Source organism: Manis javanica, chromosome 7, assembly GCF_040802235.1.
Source record: "Manis javanica isolate MJ-LG chromosome 7, MJ_LKY, whole genome shotgun sequence".
In the NCBI taxonomy this organism is placed as follows: Eukaryota; Metazoa; Chordata; class Mammalia; order Pholidota; family Manidae; genus Manis; species Manis javanica.
The window spans coordinates 55002732-55022419 of NC_133162.1; the positions used below are offsets into that span (position 1 = coordinate 55002732).

Consider the following 19688-nt stretch of genomic DNA (forward strand, 5'->3'; position numbering starts at 1 on the left):
CTCTCTAAGTGTCAGATTCTTCATCTGTAAAATAGGAACAATCATAACTCCTACCTTATTTTGTTTAAAGAATTAAATGTGTTTTATGCTGAGCATATATTAAAAGCCCACTAGCTCGTGAGGGCTAGTCATTGTTTATTTTTGTTGGAGAAACTGTTTTCTTTCTTTTTATTTCTTAAAAAAAACAACCCCTCTTAAATAATAAATGATCTCAGTGATTAGCATTATGGCTAAACAAAACAACCACTGCAAAGAAGATCAAAAAGCGACAAACTAAATAATGGTCTCTTAACAGGGTTGTTTTCAAGATATCTTAGTTGATTCTAGTGTCAACATATGAATTTTGAACTCATATCTAATTCTTAGTGTCAAATGAAAATCTTTTGGAAACTACAAGTTACTGAAATTCTGTGGAATGTGGAGCCACACAACCTGGGTTCAAACCTAAGCTCTACTACTAATTTACTGTGTAACTTTAAGTATGTTACTTATTTCTCTGTGCCTCATTTCCTTAGTAAGATGGAGATAATAAAAATACCTAACTTATTGGGTGGTTAGGTGAGAATAAAATAATACTAGTAAAGCCTTTAGAACAGCATGTGGCACATAGAAAGAACCATATAAGGATTAACTCTTATTATTTTATACTGATGGTGCTAACACAGCCAAACTTGGTTTTCATACAGCTGTACTGATGGACATGCATTTTGGATCATAGATGGAATAATTTTTTATTGTAACATTGACTAGCTGAAATATACATAAAAATATGTCAAACATGGAAATTTTACAAATTTAAGATCTTGGAAATAGAGTCACTATGTAAAATTGTGTATAGTTATTGTATATTATGTTTAATCTTTGTCATTTAGCATTTGTAGCACTATAATAACCTCCAATCCTGCCTTTATAAATTCAGACATATTTGGCCTGTATTTTCCTGCTTGTTACCTTAGGAGCTTATTCAGTGAAAAAAGAAACAAGAATTGTGTAGGACAGTCTCAAAGTAATTACTATGGGCTTTAGACTAGTCTTGTTGAACAATTGCTGAGAAACAAACTTTGACTGCCTCTGTGGCTTTAATAGAAACAACAGAAATTTAATAACCAGTGGTTCTAGACACTGTGGGAATCAGTTTCAGAAAGCAGGAAGACTTAGATTTGACAACAGAAGTCCTGGGTTTAAGGTCTATTGATGCCATGTATTGAGCATATAAACCTAGCAATCCACTTGTTTCTTTGCTCCTCAGTTTCCTCCTTTATAAAATAATGGTGATAGTGTCTACCCTGCTGTTGTCATGGGAGTGTTTTGTAGCCCAAGTAATACCACATGTGAAATTCCTGGAAATGTGATTGTGCCTTACATTTTTATTAATGTCAAGACAAAGGTGAAAAAGTAAGCATTTTGTTTCTCAATGAACTGTGGATCCCTGGCTTGGGCTATGTGTAGAGAAAGCAGAAGGCATATTTTCTATTTAAATTCCATTATTCTAAATCAATTATAATTAATTTAATTCTATTTGATTTATTTTAATCGGTTTAAGCAGATCATTTTTCCTCACTGTGTACAATTCTGACCTGTTTGGCAGAATGAGAACAGGGGCAGCCTCCTTAACTGAGAGGGGGCTGAGTTAAGGGAGATGAGAAGGTCTTGGTGTGAAGCTGGTTACCAGGAAAAGGTGGGTGTGGATGAGTCTTTCAAGGCTTTGCCTTATAGATGAAGTTTTAACAAGACTCTCAGACCTCCTCTGGGGGGGAATAAGGGATAAGTTGCTAGGACCAGTATATTTTCGTGTACAGGGAGGTTTAGAAGGGGCAGCACCCAGGGTCGCTGTCTAGGAGAAGGAAGCAAGCCTAGCCAGTAGAGGAGCTCTCACCCAAGGGGGCAGAACCAACCAACAGAGAGTTTGGCCTGTCTAATTACCTACTAGGAAAAGCGAGGGTCAACTTTGATTGAGGTTTCTTGAAACTGCAAATTTGTCTGCAGTTTTAATTTCCTGTAGATTTATTAGTAATTGCTAAAGTTAAACTATTCTAGAGCAGCACAGAAAGACATGTGTTTATTTTGGATCGGCCTATTAGAAGGAAAACTTTCCTTTCCAAAATGCTGTGGGTCAAAGGGAGGGGAAAAGTTCAAATGCCAGCTTGGCAAGTGGCCTTGAAAGGGAAAGCAGGTGGGCCAGATCTTATTCATGTTTGGCATTTGCTTGAACAGGCATCCTCAATTTTAATGGCCTACAGATGAGGAGGAGGTATGGGGGTGCCACTCAAACCCTCTACTCTGGCTCTCTCCTTCTACTCTCCTTTCTACTACCATCCCCATTTCACCTTTTAACTCCCAATTTCTTCCTTCAAGAGTTTCTGTTTTTCTTCACAGTCCTACCCTTTTCTACCTCAGTGTTTGTGCCCTCAGAGGCCCAAAGCTAGCGAAATTCTTTGTTCTGTCTGCCTAGACGATGACCTTGGAGGAGTCGGGTCTGGTATCTCCTACTAAATTCTCTTTATGAACATTAATGAATATTGAAATATTTCTGCAGATAATAACAGATGATCTGCATTTCTTCATATCAGCCGAGAAGTGAGCCACCTTTTAGTGTATTACTTTTATAAGAATAGGTTTTATAAAGTCTAAACAAATATATATGGGTAAGTTTGTACAAAAACATGTTGCTGGGTTGGAGACTCACCATGATAAGATATCATGTTCGCAATGGAAAAGAAAAGCATTGAAACTAAACAACTTAAGTGTGCATTCAGGCCCCACCTTGTACTGGCTGTGCAACTTTGGGCAACTCATGTTACCCTTTAAAACTCAGTTTTCTCTGTGGAATGGACGTAAAAATGCTTAGTCTCAAAAAGCCAGGAGTAGAAGTATGCTTCTTTAGTGTTATAAAGAATACCTGTTTTTTAACCCTTAACCAATATCAAACTCACTTATGAGACCCTAGAACCTTTAATACAGTTGACCCTTGAAAAAAATGGTTTTGAATGGTGTGGGTCCATTTATACAAAGATTTTTTTTCAATAAAAATATTGGAAAAGTTTTTGGGCATTTGTGATAATTTGAAAAAATGTGCAAACAGTGTAGCCTAGAAATACTGAAAAATTTTAAGAAAAAGGTATGTCATGAGTACATAAAATATATGTAGATACTGGTCTATTTTTTTATTTGCTACCATGAAAGCAGCAGTAGACTATTGGTAGTAAGCTTTCAGGGAGCCAAAAGTTATATGCAGATTTTGAACTTCATGGTGGGGAGGGGTGGTCCATACCTCTAACCCTCAAGTTGTTTAAGGTTCAACTGTATTTTAACTAGTTAAAACACAAGGATATCTGTGTTTGCCATTACTTTTAAATATTATTTGGGAAGTTTTGGCCTATGTGATATGGCATGCCAAAAAAAAAGAGATAACTGTGGGAAGAAAAAGCATCCTAAGAATAATTGAAATGAAAAGTGAGTTGATATACATAAAGAACAAACAGGTGAGAATAGCCAAGAAAATCTTGAAAAAGTGATTGGAGATATTTCTCCTGTCAAATATTATATGTTCTATAAAGTTTACACTGAGTTCAAAAAATCTCTGATGGATCAGAGGAAGAGAAATAGCACTGAATCTGGTGTCTAGCCATTGACTTATTGAGCATGTATGCTGTGCTAGGCACCAAAGTAAATGCTTTCTGTACATTATCTAGTTTAATCTTTACAACAAAACTATAACATAGGTGTATAATTATCCCCATTTTACAAATAAGGAAACTAAGATTTAGAGAAGTTAAAAAAAAATACCCAAGGGTCAAAACTGACATTAGAGTTAGAATTGTACTTTAAAGCAACTACTCTCAAAGTGAAATCTTTACAAATGAACCACAAGAGTGAGTGATTTTACCAATGGTATTGGGAAAGAGGCTGAGAGAGGACCTTAGCAGAAATCACATCAAGTGCTTGCTTCACAATGTAACTCCAACAAATTCTACATGGATTGAAAAGGAGCAGAGGATAAAAGATGGTGAACTGGGGAAGAACTTTCTAAGCAGAAACCATGGAAGAAACCAGAAAAGAAATGATTGATATGTTTGCTTACATAAAATGTAAATTTCTGTGCATCAAAATCCATTATAAACCGAACCTAAATGCAAATAACAACTGGGAAGGCAAGTGAAAATATTTATACAATTATGATATACAAATGATTAATATCTGCATTGTATGAAGAGCTCTTACAAACCAATAAGAAAGCCACAAATTTCCTAAGTCAAAATAGTCAAAGGTAATAAACAGCAGAATTAACCATAAAATTTTTAAATTGCTCAGAAGTAACAATGAAGAAAAACCCTAAAATTAAAAGTAGAACTATGTTCACTATGAAATAAAAAGTATTTTATGAAAATGTTAAAGTACGTTTGTGAACCTTTTGAGAAACAGTAACTGAGCAACACCGAGCTCAGCGGTGTGATCTATAGATTCTGTGCTTTGGGTGTACAAACTATAGGCAAGTGCCTTGGGAAAAGTGTATGCCTTTTCTTCAGAAATTCCATTTTGATGAGTTTCACTTAAGGTAATTTAGCAGATATAGAATCAAAATTTTTCTGCAAGGATATCACTGTAATGTCAGATTAATAAATACCAACAAATGTCTGAACAAGTTTTGCCATGTGATTAATAAGATTGTGTTTTCAGAGACTATTACGTAAAAATTCAATATTAAGGGACAAAAGCAATATATAATGTATTTGTGGTATAATTCCTAATCTTACCTAAATGCGGTGTGTGTGTGTGTGTGTATGTATATTAAAATGGAACAACAATACGATATTATCCTAAGTGGTGAGATCATGATTGGTTTTTATTTTCTCTATTTTGCATATTTTCTACAATGAATACATAATACTTTTATGATTATAGAAAGTTATTAAAGTTACTGTTTAAGAAGGTGTTATGAAGATTAAATAAGATGTAGCTGAGAATAAAGTGAGATTTTAGAAGTGTTAATTCCTTCTATTTTCCTTTATTGGAACTGCAGAAGGAAACCTCAAATTTCAGATTTAAATTTTATGATTTGATAGAGGATTTTTAAAAATTGACAAAGTCAAATAACTTTTGTGGCATCAATTTGGATAGCTTTTGATAGAGTTGAATAAACTCATGTAAGCATCATTAGAGCTGAAGGTACAAAGTAGACTGTTCCTTTCTTCACATTCTGCATATTTACTCCCTGATACCAGTTAGAATAATTAGTATCTTGCACATATTATTCTATCATAATAGGAAATTAGCTAAATGCATTTCTTTTCCTTTGAGTACAGTTAGCATTTTGTAAAAGCAGAAAGTCAGCCCTTTGGAGTGCCTATTCTCAGAGTGGGCCCTTAGTTTTCTCTTTTGAGGTTGTAATAATATTATAGGAGTCATGTCATCTCTTGCATAAGGAGGCTTTTAACTTTTACATGTCTTGTTTATTCTGGTCCCCAGTAAATGATATTTGGGATAATGAAGTTTGAAAGAGAAAATGGGCTTCTCTTAATAACCATGAAGAAAATGTGTTACTATGCCATCATTTTCACACAGAGGAACATTTTTTTATTTTGTTTTGCTTTATCTCTATTGTAACTGTTGAAGTTGTATCTCATGGGCATATCAATTTCAAGGCTATACATTTTAAGTGTTCAGCATAACTTTGTTTTTAAAAATTCTGTTCAGATTATTGATGCCATGGGTGTGATATGCATACATGAGAGGTTTTCTTTATTGCATAACTAAGCATATTCTTTGGACTTGTTCCTTTGCTATATACTTCATCAAATTTTCTGTCTTCCTTTGTGTCCCTTTTTAAGGCATTTCCTATATGTTTAAACCCATTAATAATAGGCATTTGTAAATCCTTATCATGTTAAATATATTAAATTCTTTCACATTTGCTAAATGTTTATTTCTTTGTTTTAGGGTGGCTATGGATTCGACTATTCACAAAGCTCTAGACAGGTAAAGAAAATTAGCACTGAACTCAAATATATTTGATTTCCCTTCTTTGTTATAATTTTAAACATGGTCTCAAATGATGTATATAAGATGCTACTTTTTAACTAGTTTATTATTATTTTTTAAATTAGAGAACAATTTGATGGCTTTTGTAGTTTCACCTAGCAGGGCCACCTGGTCACCTGGGCATGTGCTCATGGGAGGATGGTACCTTGAGGGTGACCACTGTGTTCCAGATGTGATCCTTGGCTGTGCAGTTTGAGGTTTAAGTTTCTGGAATCTAGGAGTGGTCATGTCCCCTGGAGACTGATAGAGCATTAATTTCTCCATTTATAATTGCCATGAAAACCAAACGCTTGGTTTAGTGTACTTGGAAATCCCATTATGATTAGCCATTTGCTTCTAGATGTGAATTAGAGCAAGGAGAGCCAGTTTGATGATTACAGTAGTGAAAAGACCCAATAACCTAACCTGATGTGTCCATCACACTTTGAACAGGTATTTCACTCACTGAGCTGTGGTAGGCCCTTTCCCCACATCGGGATGAGTAAATGCTGCAACTCCCTGCCTTACCTTCTCTTCTTCCTGGTGTCTGCCCGTTCGTCTTTTAGTATGCTCATAGCATCCATTGGTTTTTCTGCTTAGTCTGGGAGGTCTCCCGTAAACCAGCAGGCTAAGGTAAGGGTTAGGACACAGTGTATTTGAATGACAACTCCACTTGCTTCCTTGCCCTCGGACAAGCTACTGAATCACTCTATGCTTTTTTCTCATAGGAAAAGAGGTTAATAATAACACCTAACCATAGGTTTGCAGTGAGATAAAACATTTAACTCAGTGACATAAGAACTTGATAAATATCAAATCATATAATTCATATCATTATGGCTTATTGTTTTTCAAAGGTGACTTCTGCACTCAAATGAACCGATTTTGTTAGGTCAAGTTGTGTGTAACTGCCATTTTGATATGTTAAGAATATTCAAATGCCAGCTATTTCATATAGCTAAACCCAATAATAAACTTATAATTCTATTTCCTATCTATGGAACCTTTAGTTATTTTGCTTTAACACTTATCACTACCCTCAACCTTTGAAACATAGGTGCACTAGAATTATCTTCCTTAAATGATGCTTTTGTTGTTGTTGTCATTCACTGAAATGCAGTCCTACTGACTTTTTGTCATGAACTACTCATAAGAATGATAATATAGTCTGTTGACGTTTTTGTAGTGGTTCAGTAGGCTCCTCTCCTAGGACCACCAGCAGGGTCACAGCTCTCCAGGATGTTGTCATGTTGCTGATCAGTGTTATTCGTGTTGCTAGTGATAAGCAAAACCAGATTCCTCTGAGTCCTACTCTTAATTCCATCTTACCCATGTATAATGTGTCTGACCTCTTGGAGAACTTTTGCATTTTTTGATATATTTCCTTTCCCAATAATTTTGAGGACAAAAAGTGTATCTTCATTTTCTAAAATTAAAAAACTGAATTATATGTTAAATAATTGGGCCACTAGCATAGATCTAGATCTCTAGATACAGAGTTGAACAGAGGTCTTCAAAACTTCAACGCTAAGATGGGCTTTTATAGCTCTTGCCTAAAATTCTCATGTTATATAGTTGGCTAAATAAAAATCTTGAGAGGGTATCTGAAATAATAAAGGCAGAATAAAGACAGAAATGAGGATCTTCCTGCTTCCCCCATTCCTACTGTATTTCTAAGATTCTGTGGTTGCTGAAAAGCATTCTCTGACCATGTTTTAGAATTTTAAATACAGTATATTTAATAACTGATACCATTGTAGAATGAATGAAACATTTATTTCACCTATACTCTAATGAGATCAAACATATATGTCATCATATTTTAAGCCTGAAATATTTTAATTTTTCTGAAACCTTATATGAGAATGAAACAACTATTCATGTGTGGATTTAGGGTTTTCTTGTTTTGTCCTTCTTATGTATTTGTGCACAGATCAACCTCCTTTACTTAGCCTTTAGCCACTTAAAGAGCTTTGGGAATGAATGCATGGTTATGCTACCTTCTGTAGTAACCTTATTTTGCAGTTTAAAAGCTGAGTTTACAGAAGTGCTGATTCTGTACCCACAGTGCTAGAAGACAGCTATTGGGAATGCCACACTGAAATGATTTCTCTAGAGGCTCCAACACCACCAGGAATGGAGTAGGTGAATAACTGAAACTGACTGAGGCAAAAGGAGGCTGCGAATTGATGCCTTTTATCCCTAAAGTCAAGGGTTTCTTCTACTTTACATTTTTGGTGTCTTGTCTGTGTCTCTTTTGGCCTCTTGTCTGCTCTGGATATAAACTCACCTGCCTCATTGCTTTGGAACCCTGATTGGCCTGTCAGCTCCATTTGCCTTCTTTCTTGCTTGCCACCATTTCAAAGAACATATCAGAAGACAGAGGTCTGAACTGTAATGAGCTGCCTCACTGACTGGCACCCATTCTAGCTCCTCCAGCTCTGGTTACTAATCGTCTAGCCCACTTTGCCAGCAAAAATGTCTGGGATCTCAGGAGTCAACACAGAATCCTTTTTCAGAGTTCTCATTATTGAATCCTCTCACCCAGTTAAAATATTAAAGTCCTCCTGGGATTAGAGAATGAGGACATAGTACTTCCTAGTACACAAATTGAAGGGGTGGCTTGGATGAATTCTGAGTTTAATGAAGTAAGAAGAACATCAATAAAAATGAAGGAAAACCATTTATTATGTCTGGTATCTGATTCTTTCTCCAGTTTTCCCCCACTACTTTGATGATGTATTTTCATAGAATGTGAATCAGATAACATCATTTAAGAAACCAAGGTCACTTTAAATCTTGTTTATCAAAGGCAAGTGTTTGATTTAGATGTTTGTAAATGTGACTTGTCATCTACAGATAGGTGTGCTGTCAGAAAGTTTGATTTACTTAAAAGGAAGGGTGAAGGAAAGCATTAGCTTCTCTGATAGAATTCTTTTGTCTTTGAACTGTGAAATATGAGTAATCAGGAACAATGCTGCATCATGTCAAGTGAAGTCTAATCCTGATGACACAATTCTAAGAACTGTCAGAATTGACTTATGCCCATTTTAAGAGTATAAATTACAATGAAGCTGACTAAAAATACCTGGATGATTGCTGTTGCTTGCAAAAGTTGGTTTTCATTCCACATTCAGAACAAATCAGAGCTACCACAATGCAGACCTGATGCTACCCAGAAGGTCTCCATGTGAAGAGACTGACTTACATCAGGTTCAGAGGTGAGAATGTGCTGGCTGCATCTGTTGTCATGTCTCTTGGCCTCTGACTGATCTGACTGTTGAGATATATCCTTCCTCTTTGCTCCTTCAGGTGGGCCCTTCTTGAACATGTGTGGTTAGTAGGAAGAAAAGATTCCCATTTTTGTTTGGAAATAACAGTCCCTAAACACCTTTTCATGACATTCAAGGAAGACGTGTTTGCTTTGATTTCTGTTTTAAAGAGAATAGTGTTGTTGTAGGCCCTTTAAAAAATATGTTAGGGATGCAAGTAACTGTGTGTGTGCGTGCGTGTGTGCATATAAGAGATAGATTGAGATTGAGAGAGATTCTGGAAAATAATATCATTTACAATAGTTATGAAAGTATATGGTTTACCTATGTTAGAAATCATCTTATAAATGACAAATCTTTAGTTAACTAATATCTAGGTTATCACATACAAGTAACTGATTCAACCTTAGAACCCCTAAGCTTGGAATTCTGGCTCAGGACACCAAAAGATCCATAAAGAGAAATTCTTAATTTCATGCTCTCACAAAATAATGTCTAATATCCCTCTGCCCATGAGAAAAATCTGATTTTTCAGTTGACTGTGTTTTCCAATATCACTTCAAAGTTGCTAAAAATTTCAGAAATGAAGTCTGATATCACATTATTTTCTCCCAGACATCTGATGCCATCTGTTTACTGTCTCCTTGAAGGGGGAGGAATGATCTGTTTTGTTTTCTTCCTGTAGGTTTATTATGCTATCCTCAAGTCGATGATTAGGACATTATATTTTCCCTGTAAAATGACAAAAATGTGATGGTTATACAAATAGTTAGGATTAGTTACTAGATTCAATATTTTGGTAGTTGGTAAAGTTTTATCTCTAACAATACATTTAGAGACCAACAATGAAGTCCCCTTTGTGGCAGAGCTCTTTATGGATTTATTCAGATCACATCCAAACCCATGATCATGTCTGAATCTGTGATTTCATCCAAAAGGCTTAATATGTGAACATGTCTTAACCAAGTCTCTAGAACACAAATTAGTATTCTAGGACTCTTAAGGTGAATTCTTGTTCTTCAGCTCTAATGTTTATAATGAAAGGTGTGATCCTAACGGGTAATATTGTGGTTCCTGGTCACAAACCAGAGGGTGGTATATCCTAGTGGTTGGAGTCTGGCTGACTTGGTACTAGTTGGAAATTGTGAACAAGCAGTCTGACCACTTTATTCCTTAATTTTCTCATTTCTAAAGCGGAATAACAACAGGTACTTAACCTGGTAGAGTTGTTACAAAAATGCAGTGAGAATGCATCATTCTTGAAGAAGTTCCTGGTGCATTATATGTGCTTGATAAATGTGAAATATCACCACCAATCAACATGTACATACCTTCTCCTCTTCCCTTTTCATCAATCAATGACCTTCTAAAGGCCATCTTCCATGTGGTAGGTTTTAAGAGAATGGTGCTAAAACCCAGAAATTATGAGGATTTACAATTTCTAATAGTATAGCAATGAAGCGGTAGACAAGAAGTTGGCGATGGAGCCAGGAAATGATGCTTTCAAATCCAGCTTCAAAATGGCCAAAGTTTCTTCCTGTGAATGTGTCTCTTACCCACATCACATGCCTCCATACCATTCATAATATTCTAAAAGTTGGGCCAAAGTAGATGAACAGAGTTTGAGAATGCTGATCTCCTAGTGGCCTTTATCATATATATTTGTATCATCTATCTATCTCTAATATGTGTATCACTCTATGTAAAAGTATTACTGTATGTAATATGTATGCATGTACACACAAACATGTGCACACACACACACAGTGTGTGTTTGTATAATATATATAATGATGTAAGTGAGAGCTGCTAAAACATCTCCATAATTCCAGATTCCTGCTGAGCCTCTTGATGGGAGTTCCTCTGCTAATTCATCCCAGGGGGAGGACCTGGGGAGGAGCTTTACTGTGATAAATACTGTTTACTTTAAGCTAAAATGATGGGTTCTTTTCTTCACGATAGAGTATAATGCATGCCATCCACTGCTCAGTCTGTAACTTCCAACTCAAGAGGTTATTGGAATAAAAAGTGATTCTGTTTCAGGCCAGAAAGAAAATAGGACACATATGTATTCTTTCTTGGGCTCACAAAAGCAAAAATGACTCCTGATGGAGTTGATTGTAGTTTGTCTTTTGAACCTATAACCCGACTGCTGATAAGTACCTCAGATGGTGCAGGAAAAGAAAAGGAAAAGAACTAAAGCTTACTGAGTGGCCACCATGTGCCATGTGATGTGAGCTAATTTGATTCTCCAGTGACTCTCTGAGGCTGGTTTAATCACCCCAGTTTACAGATGGGACTGAGGCTTGAAGTAATTGGTAAATAGAAGAGATCTTCTCTGAACCCAGATCCAATTGATCCCCCAAAATGTTGCTCTTTCCAGGGCTATGCTGTCTGCTGATATGTCAGATTCTAAAAAGGAGACCAGTAGTTAAAGTTTTCCATGTGTAACAGACATACCAAGGATTGGCCCTGCCTGGCCCCACCCAGGGAAGGCAGAGGGTAGTGGCTGTGGAAAATAATAACTGTGTAGGCAGGTTTCCACCTCAGCCTTAAGTTCCTCCTCTCTCTGTTCTCTGGTTTTGGGGTACTGCCTCACTCTTTGCTGTTCACCTGGGCCGTCTGATGTCTAACCTGCCTCCTACCTCCCACCAAACTTTGAATGTTTGCCAAATTTGCTTTGTAACTAGTAAAGCCATATCGGTGACAGATATTTACTTCACTTATTTATTTCCACTTTGATCCAATTTTTAGAATATCCGGCTATAATTTGAGACATGTACAACCTCCTGAGAAAAAGAGTTGGCAATTAAGATGTCAGCCTTATCAGGATTCCTGAGCACTGTGATGATAGGTACATTGAAATTATATAGATACAGCATATGCTAAAACCTCCTGGCATGTAAATATGTTGCTCTTGAATGGAAAGTCTCCAGGATTCAATAGGCACCCTCTCACAATGATTTAGGTATTTTGGGCTGAATTCAGCCTTTCTTAATAAGATTTTTTTTTTTTTTAGAAAGGGAGGAAGTGAGTGGTATAAGGAAAAGTGATGAGCTTGAGAGTCTGATCGATGCAGGTCCCTCACTGTCCGAGGGTCCCGGGCAAGTCACTGTCCTTGGATCTCTGCGTACCCATTTAGGAAGCAGATGGGATACCTGCCTCCTAGGATTGTTTATAACGCCCTGTACGGTGCCTAGTGTAGAGCATCACTGAGCAAATATGGGTTCTCTGCACCAGGACCTGAAAGGTATTGCCTTCTGTGAATGCATGCATATGGGGAAACTGTATTTCCTTTACAATTCTATATCCGTTTCATTTCAAAGAACTCTTTCAGCTCTTTCGTTTCCCTGATACCTCTGCGTGAGATAAAACTCAAACTCAATGTACGACAGCTTGTTGGGTCCGTCTGTTATGTGCAAGTGTTCTTCCTGCCAGATTTGGGATACAGGGAATTGAGAGTCACATTTTACTGGTAGACTTAGCTGTGGATTATTGCAGCACATTTATTGTGATACAGGTGATAATTTTGAAGTTGTGCAGGAAGCTGGAGTGACTAATACATGACGCAGGTCAAGACTTACAGCCATAGGAGAAAACACTCCTCAGCTGGGTGAGGGCTGTGTTCCATCTCAGGCTCCTCTTCTCTTGCTGATAAGGGCTGGCCTTTTCCATCTGCCCTACCACATTACATAAACTCAGCAGTTTCTGCAAACGATGTCAAATATGTCCAAAGGTTAACAGTTTATGAGAAGCTAGCTAGGTTTCACCTTAAGTTAAGAAACTATCTGACATACTCCCCAGTACCTAGAATTAAAAATGGCAACTGTTCTTTCACCTCTAATTCAGCAGATATGAGTGCCATTTATATATTTTTAATGAAAAAGTAAATATTTTAATCACTAAATGAGGGAAGACTTTTCTCTCTACAGAAATACATGTTTTAGAAAGGATGATGTGTATTTTTCCTAAATCATCTCATGAGACCAATAATTTGATTAATCAAAAGCTTTTAAAATTATTTTTAGTGTTACACTGTTACTGGTGTTCCAAAAGAAAATGTTCCCCAGCCCAGTTTACAATTGTGTTTATTTTCAACCATTGAAAATCTAAGAGATTCCTGTTTTTTTAAAATCAGGAAATAAAGGGAATTGAAGAATGACTGCCTTTCATTTTTTATGTTCCTTTTCTAATTATCAATATTGCTGCCCATCAAAAGCTAGTACTACATTTTCTGGTGGTTTTTACTCTTAATTATAAAGCTGTATTTTTATTTCCCCAAGCACTTTTTTATAGACAGAAATAAGATGTCACTCTCTACTAATAGTTGGGAGCTCTGGAGATAATCAGGCCACCCCTACAATGTGACTTGAGAAAGCAGGAAGTGTTACATAAAGTCAGAAAGTATTTAGAAGTTTGTATATGGTCTGTTCCTTTATCTGATACTATTTGGTTTTTAGAAATCAAGTATGAAATGGGCAGACAAGCTCTTCTTAACACAACTTTATAGACAAAGAAACTAAAGCTCAAGTTATATGACATATGCAAAGTCCCACCCGTAATTGATCTTCCTGTGACCAGAGCCCAGACTTTGGTCCCGGGCTTGTTCTACTGACTCCCTCATTAATGAGACCACATGGCACCCAATCACATCATTTTCTTGTGAGAAGCAGGCAAGCCCTGTTCCTCAGTAGCCTGGACATTAAACGTTAATGGATGGAAGCTGTAACGAAGCATAGAGATACTATCACCGGTCCACCAGTGTATATGAAACCTTCTGTGTATGTGTCTGCTTTTCCCCTTCTTTAAGATGAGTCCAGACGCATCACACCTGGTAATGTGTGGTTTTATTTTTTCCTCTGCAAAACATAACTTAGATGGAGACAGACTGAAAGCTAGTCTCTGCCTGTCAGTTGTGCTGATGTCAATAGGTTTACTGATAACGTTTAACAGGCACAAGCTTTCACGATGAGCCTCTCTGGGAATGGATTGCTCATTTTAGGGACTTATCTGGTGCTGTGATCAGCCATATTCAAGGATGGTAAAAGACACTAAAGGAATAAGTTATAATAATGTGTTTATTGGAAAACTAAGGCAGCAAAAATGGAAATACATCTTGTTCTGTTCAATAGCAATCTTGGGAACAGCATAGAGATTGGACTGTGTGGATGGTGGTGTTTATAGAGTGAAGTTCACTGTCTACCTTCTAACCCTTGACCTTAGTGACTTAGTTTTGTGGGGCTTGGGTATTTTGTTTCAATAAGGTACATTTCGTGTGGGTGTTAGAGCCTCTCCACCCACCATGGGGTCGTCTACTTAGAGCATAGGTGGTGAGGAATTATTCTAGAGGGGCTCAAAGCTTGAGGGAACTTCCTTCCAGATCTTTGTTGCTAGAAATCCCAAGTACATTATTCTATCCTCCTTTTTTTTTTTTTCTTTTGCCAGTATAGGTAACCTTGAAAAATACACTGAGTTGTTAGCTTCTATTTCCATGGCTCTGGCATGGAAATTTCTTACAGGCTAGAACTGCTGCTTAGACTGGTTGCTATGCAACCAGGAGAGTTCACAAGCTTTGTCACAAACCAGCAATCAAATGAGAGACAACATTTTCTTTTGGTTATGTATTTCTTTTTTTATTGTCATCTCTTGTTTTTGGTGTTGTGTATTTACACCCTCTGGGGAGTTTTTCTTTTGTAGAAATGCCTTTTCTAGGAGAACTTTATTCTATCTGCTGAAGAAGGCATTTTGGTTTGATCTTGTAAGATAAAAAGGTCAGCCCCACCTCATAGGCAGTAGGTGTTGAAATTAGGTCTTGAAGCAGATAAAATAGTTCTTACAAAAACATGATAGAGGCAAATACTGTTTTAACTGTTCTTTTATTGAGAAAACACACATGTAGCTTTGCATTCTTCTCCTTTGAGTTTCTATTTATGGTATGTGTGCTTCTCTGACATAAATCAGTAGCTTTGAATCTGCAATACTTTCAGTTCTCTTGTCCTTGAAAAGTCACCTCTGAATGGAAGGTCATTTAAACCTTTGTAATCAGGATTTATTCTGACTGAATTCTTTGGAGTCATGTTTTATGTAAATCCTTCTTGACCTTTACAGATTTTGTGTTTCAAATACTAATGAAACAGCTATTAAACAAATGCTTGGGTAAGTGCTTGTAACCAATGTTTGCATTTTCATTTATCCATTTTTATTATCCGTTGATGGGTATTGAGTGAGACTGAGGGGTGTGCCTCAGAACTATTCACAGTACCCCTCCACATAGAGGAGAGGAGATGGGAAGACACACAATACAGACCTTCTGCCATTGTCCTGAAGGTAGAAAAGATGGATTGTAGAAACCGCATATCAATGAGCTTGATATTGATGTCTGGCAAATTGTAGTCTGGCATATTGAACTAATAGCTTGTGATGACTAAGAAGTGGTGATAATTAGGAGCCAAGATGATTTCACTAGGAAAACTCATGTGAAATTAAACCTGCTTTCTTTCTGATGATTTTACTATGCTGGTGATTCATGTAACACTATAGCCACTGTATATGGATTTTAGTAACACATTTGATGAAATTTCTTATGATAATCAACATTTCATTTCTCTAGTCCCTAGCTTCTATGCTTTGAAATAGTACTTAGCATTTTTTTTCCTGCAAATGGCTTTCTGTATAAATTGTTTGAAGAAGTTAAACAGAACATTAAAACTGATATGGTTTTGCAATTCAGGGATATAACATTTGCATGTAGATATTACCATTTGCATTTTCCCCGTGTATTTGGCCTACTGTGGCAAAAAATTTTGCTTTTTATCTTTTAAAGTCAATATTTGAAGTTTTGTTGCATGAACTCATGCTCGCGTTTTAGGATAGAGCAATTCAAAGCATTGTGGCCTCCCAAAGCAGGTGGAGTTCCAGTTCCTGTCTTTGTCACTGCTGGGGTTTTGCAGAGGGAGTGTCCATGCTATTGGAAAAAGGCTTGGTATTAACTCATATTAGTTTCTACACTCCCTTTGAATTCTTTATAGAAAAGTGGAGAGTGAGCTTTTTTAAATCAAGCCATAAAACAGTTGCTAGGAGTGCTGATTTATTTTATTTCTTCAGCCTACAAACGTGCTGAATAGAACCCTTCATTGGCTTGAAGACACGTGGGACAAATGCATTCTTGTCATGTGTTAGAATCTCACACTGGGCTTTTTTAGACCCTTTTGGTCAATTTATGAAGCCTATGAAACCCCTTCTTAGAAGGAAAAATTTAAATATGTAAAATAGAACATAACAAGTTAATTATGTTAAAAGAGTTACCAAGATTAAAAATTTTATTAAGTAATAGATAAGCAATATATATACTTATTAATACATTAGGTACTACCATCTAGCAGAGGGTTTAATATCAGCTGTATTTTTGAAATCATGATAATTTAAGCAATAACATGAGATACTGCCTAGCTATAGTATGGTTAGAAAGTATTATTTCTCTTGGTGAAATAGGTTAAGTGATAGGTACTGTTAATGCTGTGTGTCTTGTATCATGCCTATGTTTATAATACAAAGAGACGCTGTATTTCAGTTAGATGTTAGTGAAAATAAAGATAGGTTTCTCCCCATCCAAGAGTCTATCCACAGACCCATTAGTGAGGGGAGTAGCCACATACCCCAGTTAAAATACCCCTATTTACTTGTTCACCACTGTAACTGTAATATTCACAAAAGTAATTGTCTTAAAAACAAAGTATAAAATATAATATTAATATAGGATTATGGTATATACTTTCCAAATGACAAGCTCTCTGGGATTAGAATCCTTGTGGATATTCCAGCTGATATGTGTGGTGCAAGCTATATTAAGCATGTATAACAGCAAAAACAGATGAGTTTCAAATGTGTATTATCTGTGTGGCCTGATTATCAATATAATAGAACAGAAGATGCCAAAAGTTTGGGCCCTTTGCTCTTCTTCCATTATATTGTTCAAGGAGCACAAGAAATAAAGTCATAGTTTAAATGGGAAAATTTAATCTAACCCACCTGTAAGAGGCCAAGAGAAAATGCCCTGTTCATTAGTGAATAATGCCAGTAGTCATACTGACAAACTTTTGTACAAATAATAGCACTGATTTCAGGTATTTGTGAGTTAAGAACACTTAGAGTCATGCCTGACACACAGTAAATCTGTATTAGTGCTATTATTACTGTTGTAACATAAGTTACTATACTAACTCCTACAAATTTGTTGTGGAGGCCAAAAAGCTTTATTTCTTATTTCAAAGAACCGTATTTACATATATGACAGTGATAATTTAGGGCCTTATCAGCCCGTGATTGTGGAAAGATGTCAAGGACATATTTAACTTATTTTCTGAATAGGTAATACATGAACATTATATAAAATCTATAAGATATATAAAGTGTATATATAGTGAAAAGTCAATCCTTTTTGCTTCCTTTTACCTAGGTAGGTCCCCTTCCCAGAGGCAATATTTTATATATAAAAGTAATAAATTCATCATTAAAGGGAAATTTTATACGTATGTGTACAAGTTTGTGCATGCTATACACTGTACTTCAACTTGATCATTATCAATAAATAATATATCTGAGATAGTTATTTATAGAGTTGCCTTGTTTTTAAATAAAGTTTTTATTTCAGAATAATTTTAGACATACTGGAAAGTTGCAAAGATAGAATGGAATTCCCATATTCATTCTCCCTAGAATAAAAATCAGGTCTAGAGTTCTAAAAGATACCTCCCCAAATCTGTCCTCTCCCTCCATATACATTTCTTATTTTGAGATACCTGTCTTTAGCTGCCCAGAGACCTCTTTTTGTCTCTTTCTTTATAATGTCCTAGTTTTTCTTTTGTCATGCCTGTACCAAGAGCTGAAGTCAAAAATAAATAATGGTTACTTTATAGGATTTGTTGATAGTCATAGATTATGATTTCTAAGCTGCTTATCTGACAGCAAATTACTTGCTCCAGGTGTCCAAATAAGGAGATGGATCTTCATAGAGCTTTGTTTTTGAAATTATCAATGTCTAGGGATGCTGCTGTCATATCAGAAGTGACATCTAAGGTTGTAACATAAAACTTTAGTATGCACTCACATATTTGGGGGCTCTTTATTCAGTTAGCAAGGATTGAGCTTCTGCCATGTTTTAGCCATGATTTGATGGTGAGTATGACAAATCACGTGCATGATGTGAGATAGACCATGTGTCTTGTAAGAGATACAGACAATAAACACATTAAACATTCATGGAAAAGATCATTTTAGAGAGTGGTAAGTGCTTGGAAGAAAATAACCAAGATTAAGTGCTAGCAAATTACTTGGTCAGGATGACAGTTGTGTCGCGGCTGCTTTTGGTTTTGCGGCCTGTGAAGTCCTCAGGAGTTGGCAGTTGAACTGAAGCCTAAGTATGCAAGAAGCCTAGACACTTTCAAATCTAGGAGAAAAACATTACAGCAAAATGTGGAGTTGGGAGGGGTTCGGCGAGTTCCAGGAACAGGAGGAAGGCCAGAGTGGTGTAAGCGAGGACAGAGGTGGAAGGAAGGTGCTGTCGGGGGAGGCAGGGCCAGGCCGTGCAGGGCTTCACAGGCAGAGTTGCCTTTTATGGAAAGTCTCAGGATGGCTTTAAGTACGGGAGTGACATGATCTGATACATGTGTTTTAAAAGAACCTTCAACTTGTGTGGAAAATGAATGGCAGGGGAGAATAAAGGAAGCAAGAATATAGTTAGGGGCCACTGTAAGAGTTCATGGAAAAGGTGGATAATGGTTTGGACTAGCAGTGTGAAGGACAAAATATTGGGATATATCTTGGGGTTAGAGGTGCCAGGATTTGTGGATAAATTGCATTAAATTATTACAGTAGAGGTGAATCAACAAGAAAGGTAAGGTGTGATACCATATAAATGTCCTCAAATATAGATCATCTTCCGTGTGACTCTAATGCTAAAAAAAATTGGCTTAAGAAAAGGTTTGCGCACGTTGTATTTTCAATTAATGCTTTAAAAGAGACTGGTGTCAAATATCTACATTAACATACTGGGAATAAGTTAAGGAACCATGTGTACTATAACTTAATTCACACATCAGAAACAAGAGGAAACTTGGTTACCAAGTTAATGAGCTCTTAATTTTTATTATCTAATAAGTCTACTCTAACCATCAAGTCCACAACAGTAAGAATTTGTCTTTAGGGGTTACTAACAAATTAAGGGAGTTAATCATCCCATTTATTTGGTCATTACTGCTCAGGAGATTCTCATCTTAGTAATAACATTTTTGATGTAATGGTCACTGTAAATTGCTTTTATGTCACAATGGTGGTAATATTTAGCAAGGCAGAACTTGTTTCAATCATATATTGATGCTGAACTTTGAAATCACTGAGAAA

At 36.4% G+C, this 19688-nt stretch overlaps 1 protein-coding gene across 4 annotated transcripts in view; it reads left to right on the forward strand.

Annotated features, from left to right (window-relative positions):
- Positions 1–19688, forward strand: part of ANK3 (ankyrin 3) — a 661312-nt gene that overhangs the window by 103669 nt on the left and 537955 nt on the right. For all 4 annotated transcript variants that reach the window (XM_073241006.1, XM_073241010.1, XM_073241011.1 and 1 more), the window contains one exon: positions 5938–5976. In XM_073241006.1, the coding sequence (XP_073097107.1) occupies positions 5938–5976 (39 nt within the window). The remainder of the gene's footprint in view (positions 1–5937; positions 5977–19688) is intronic.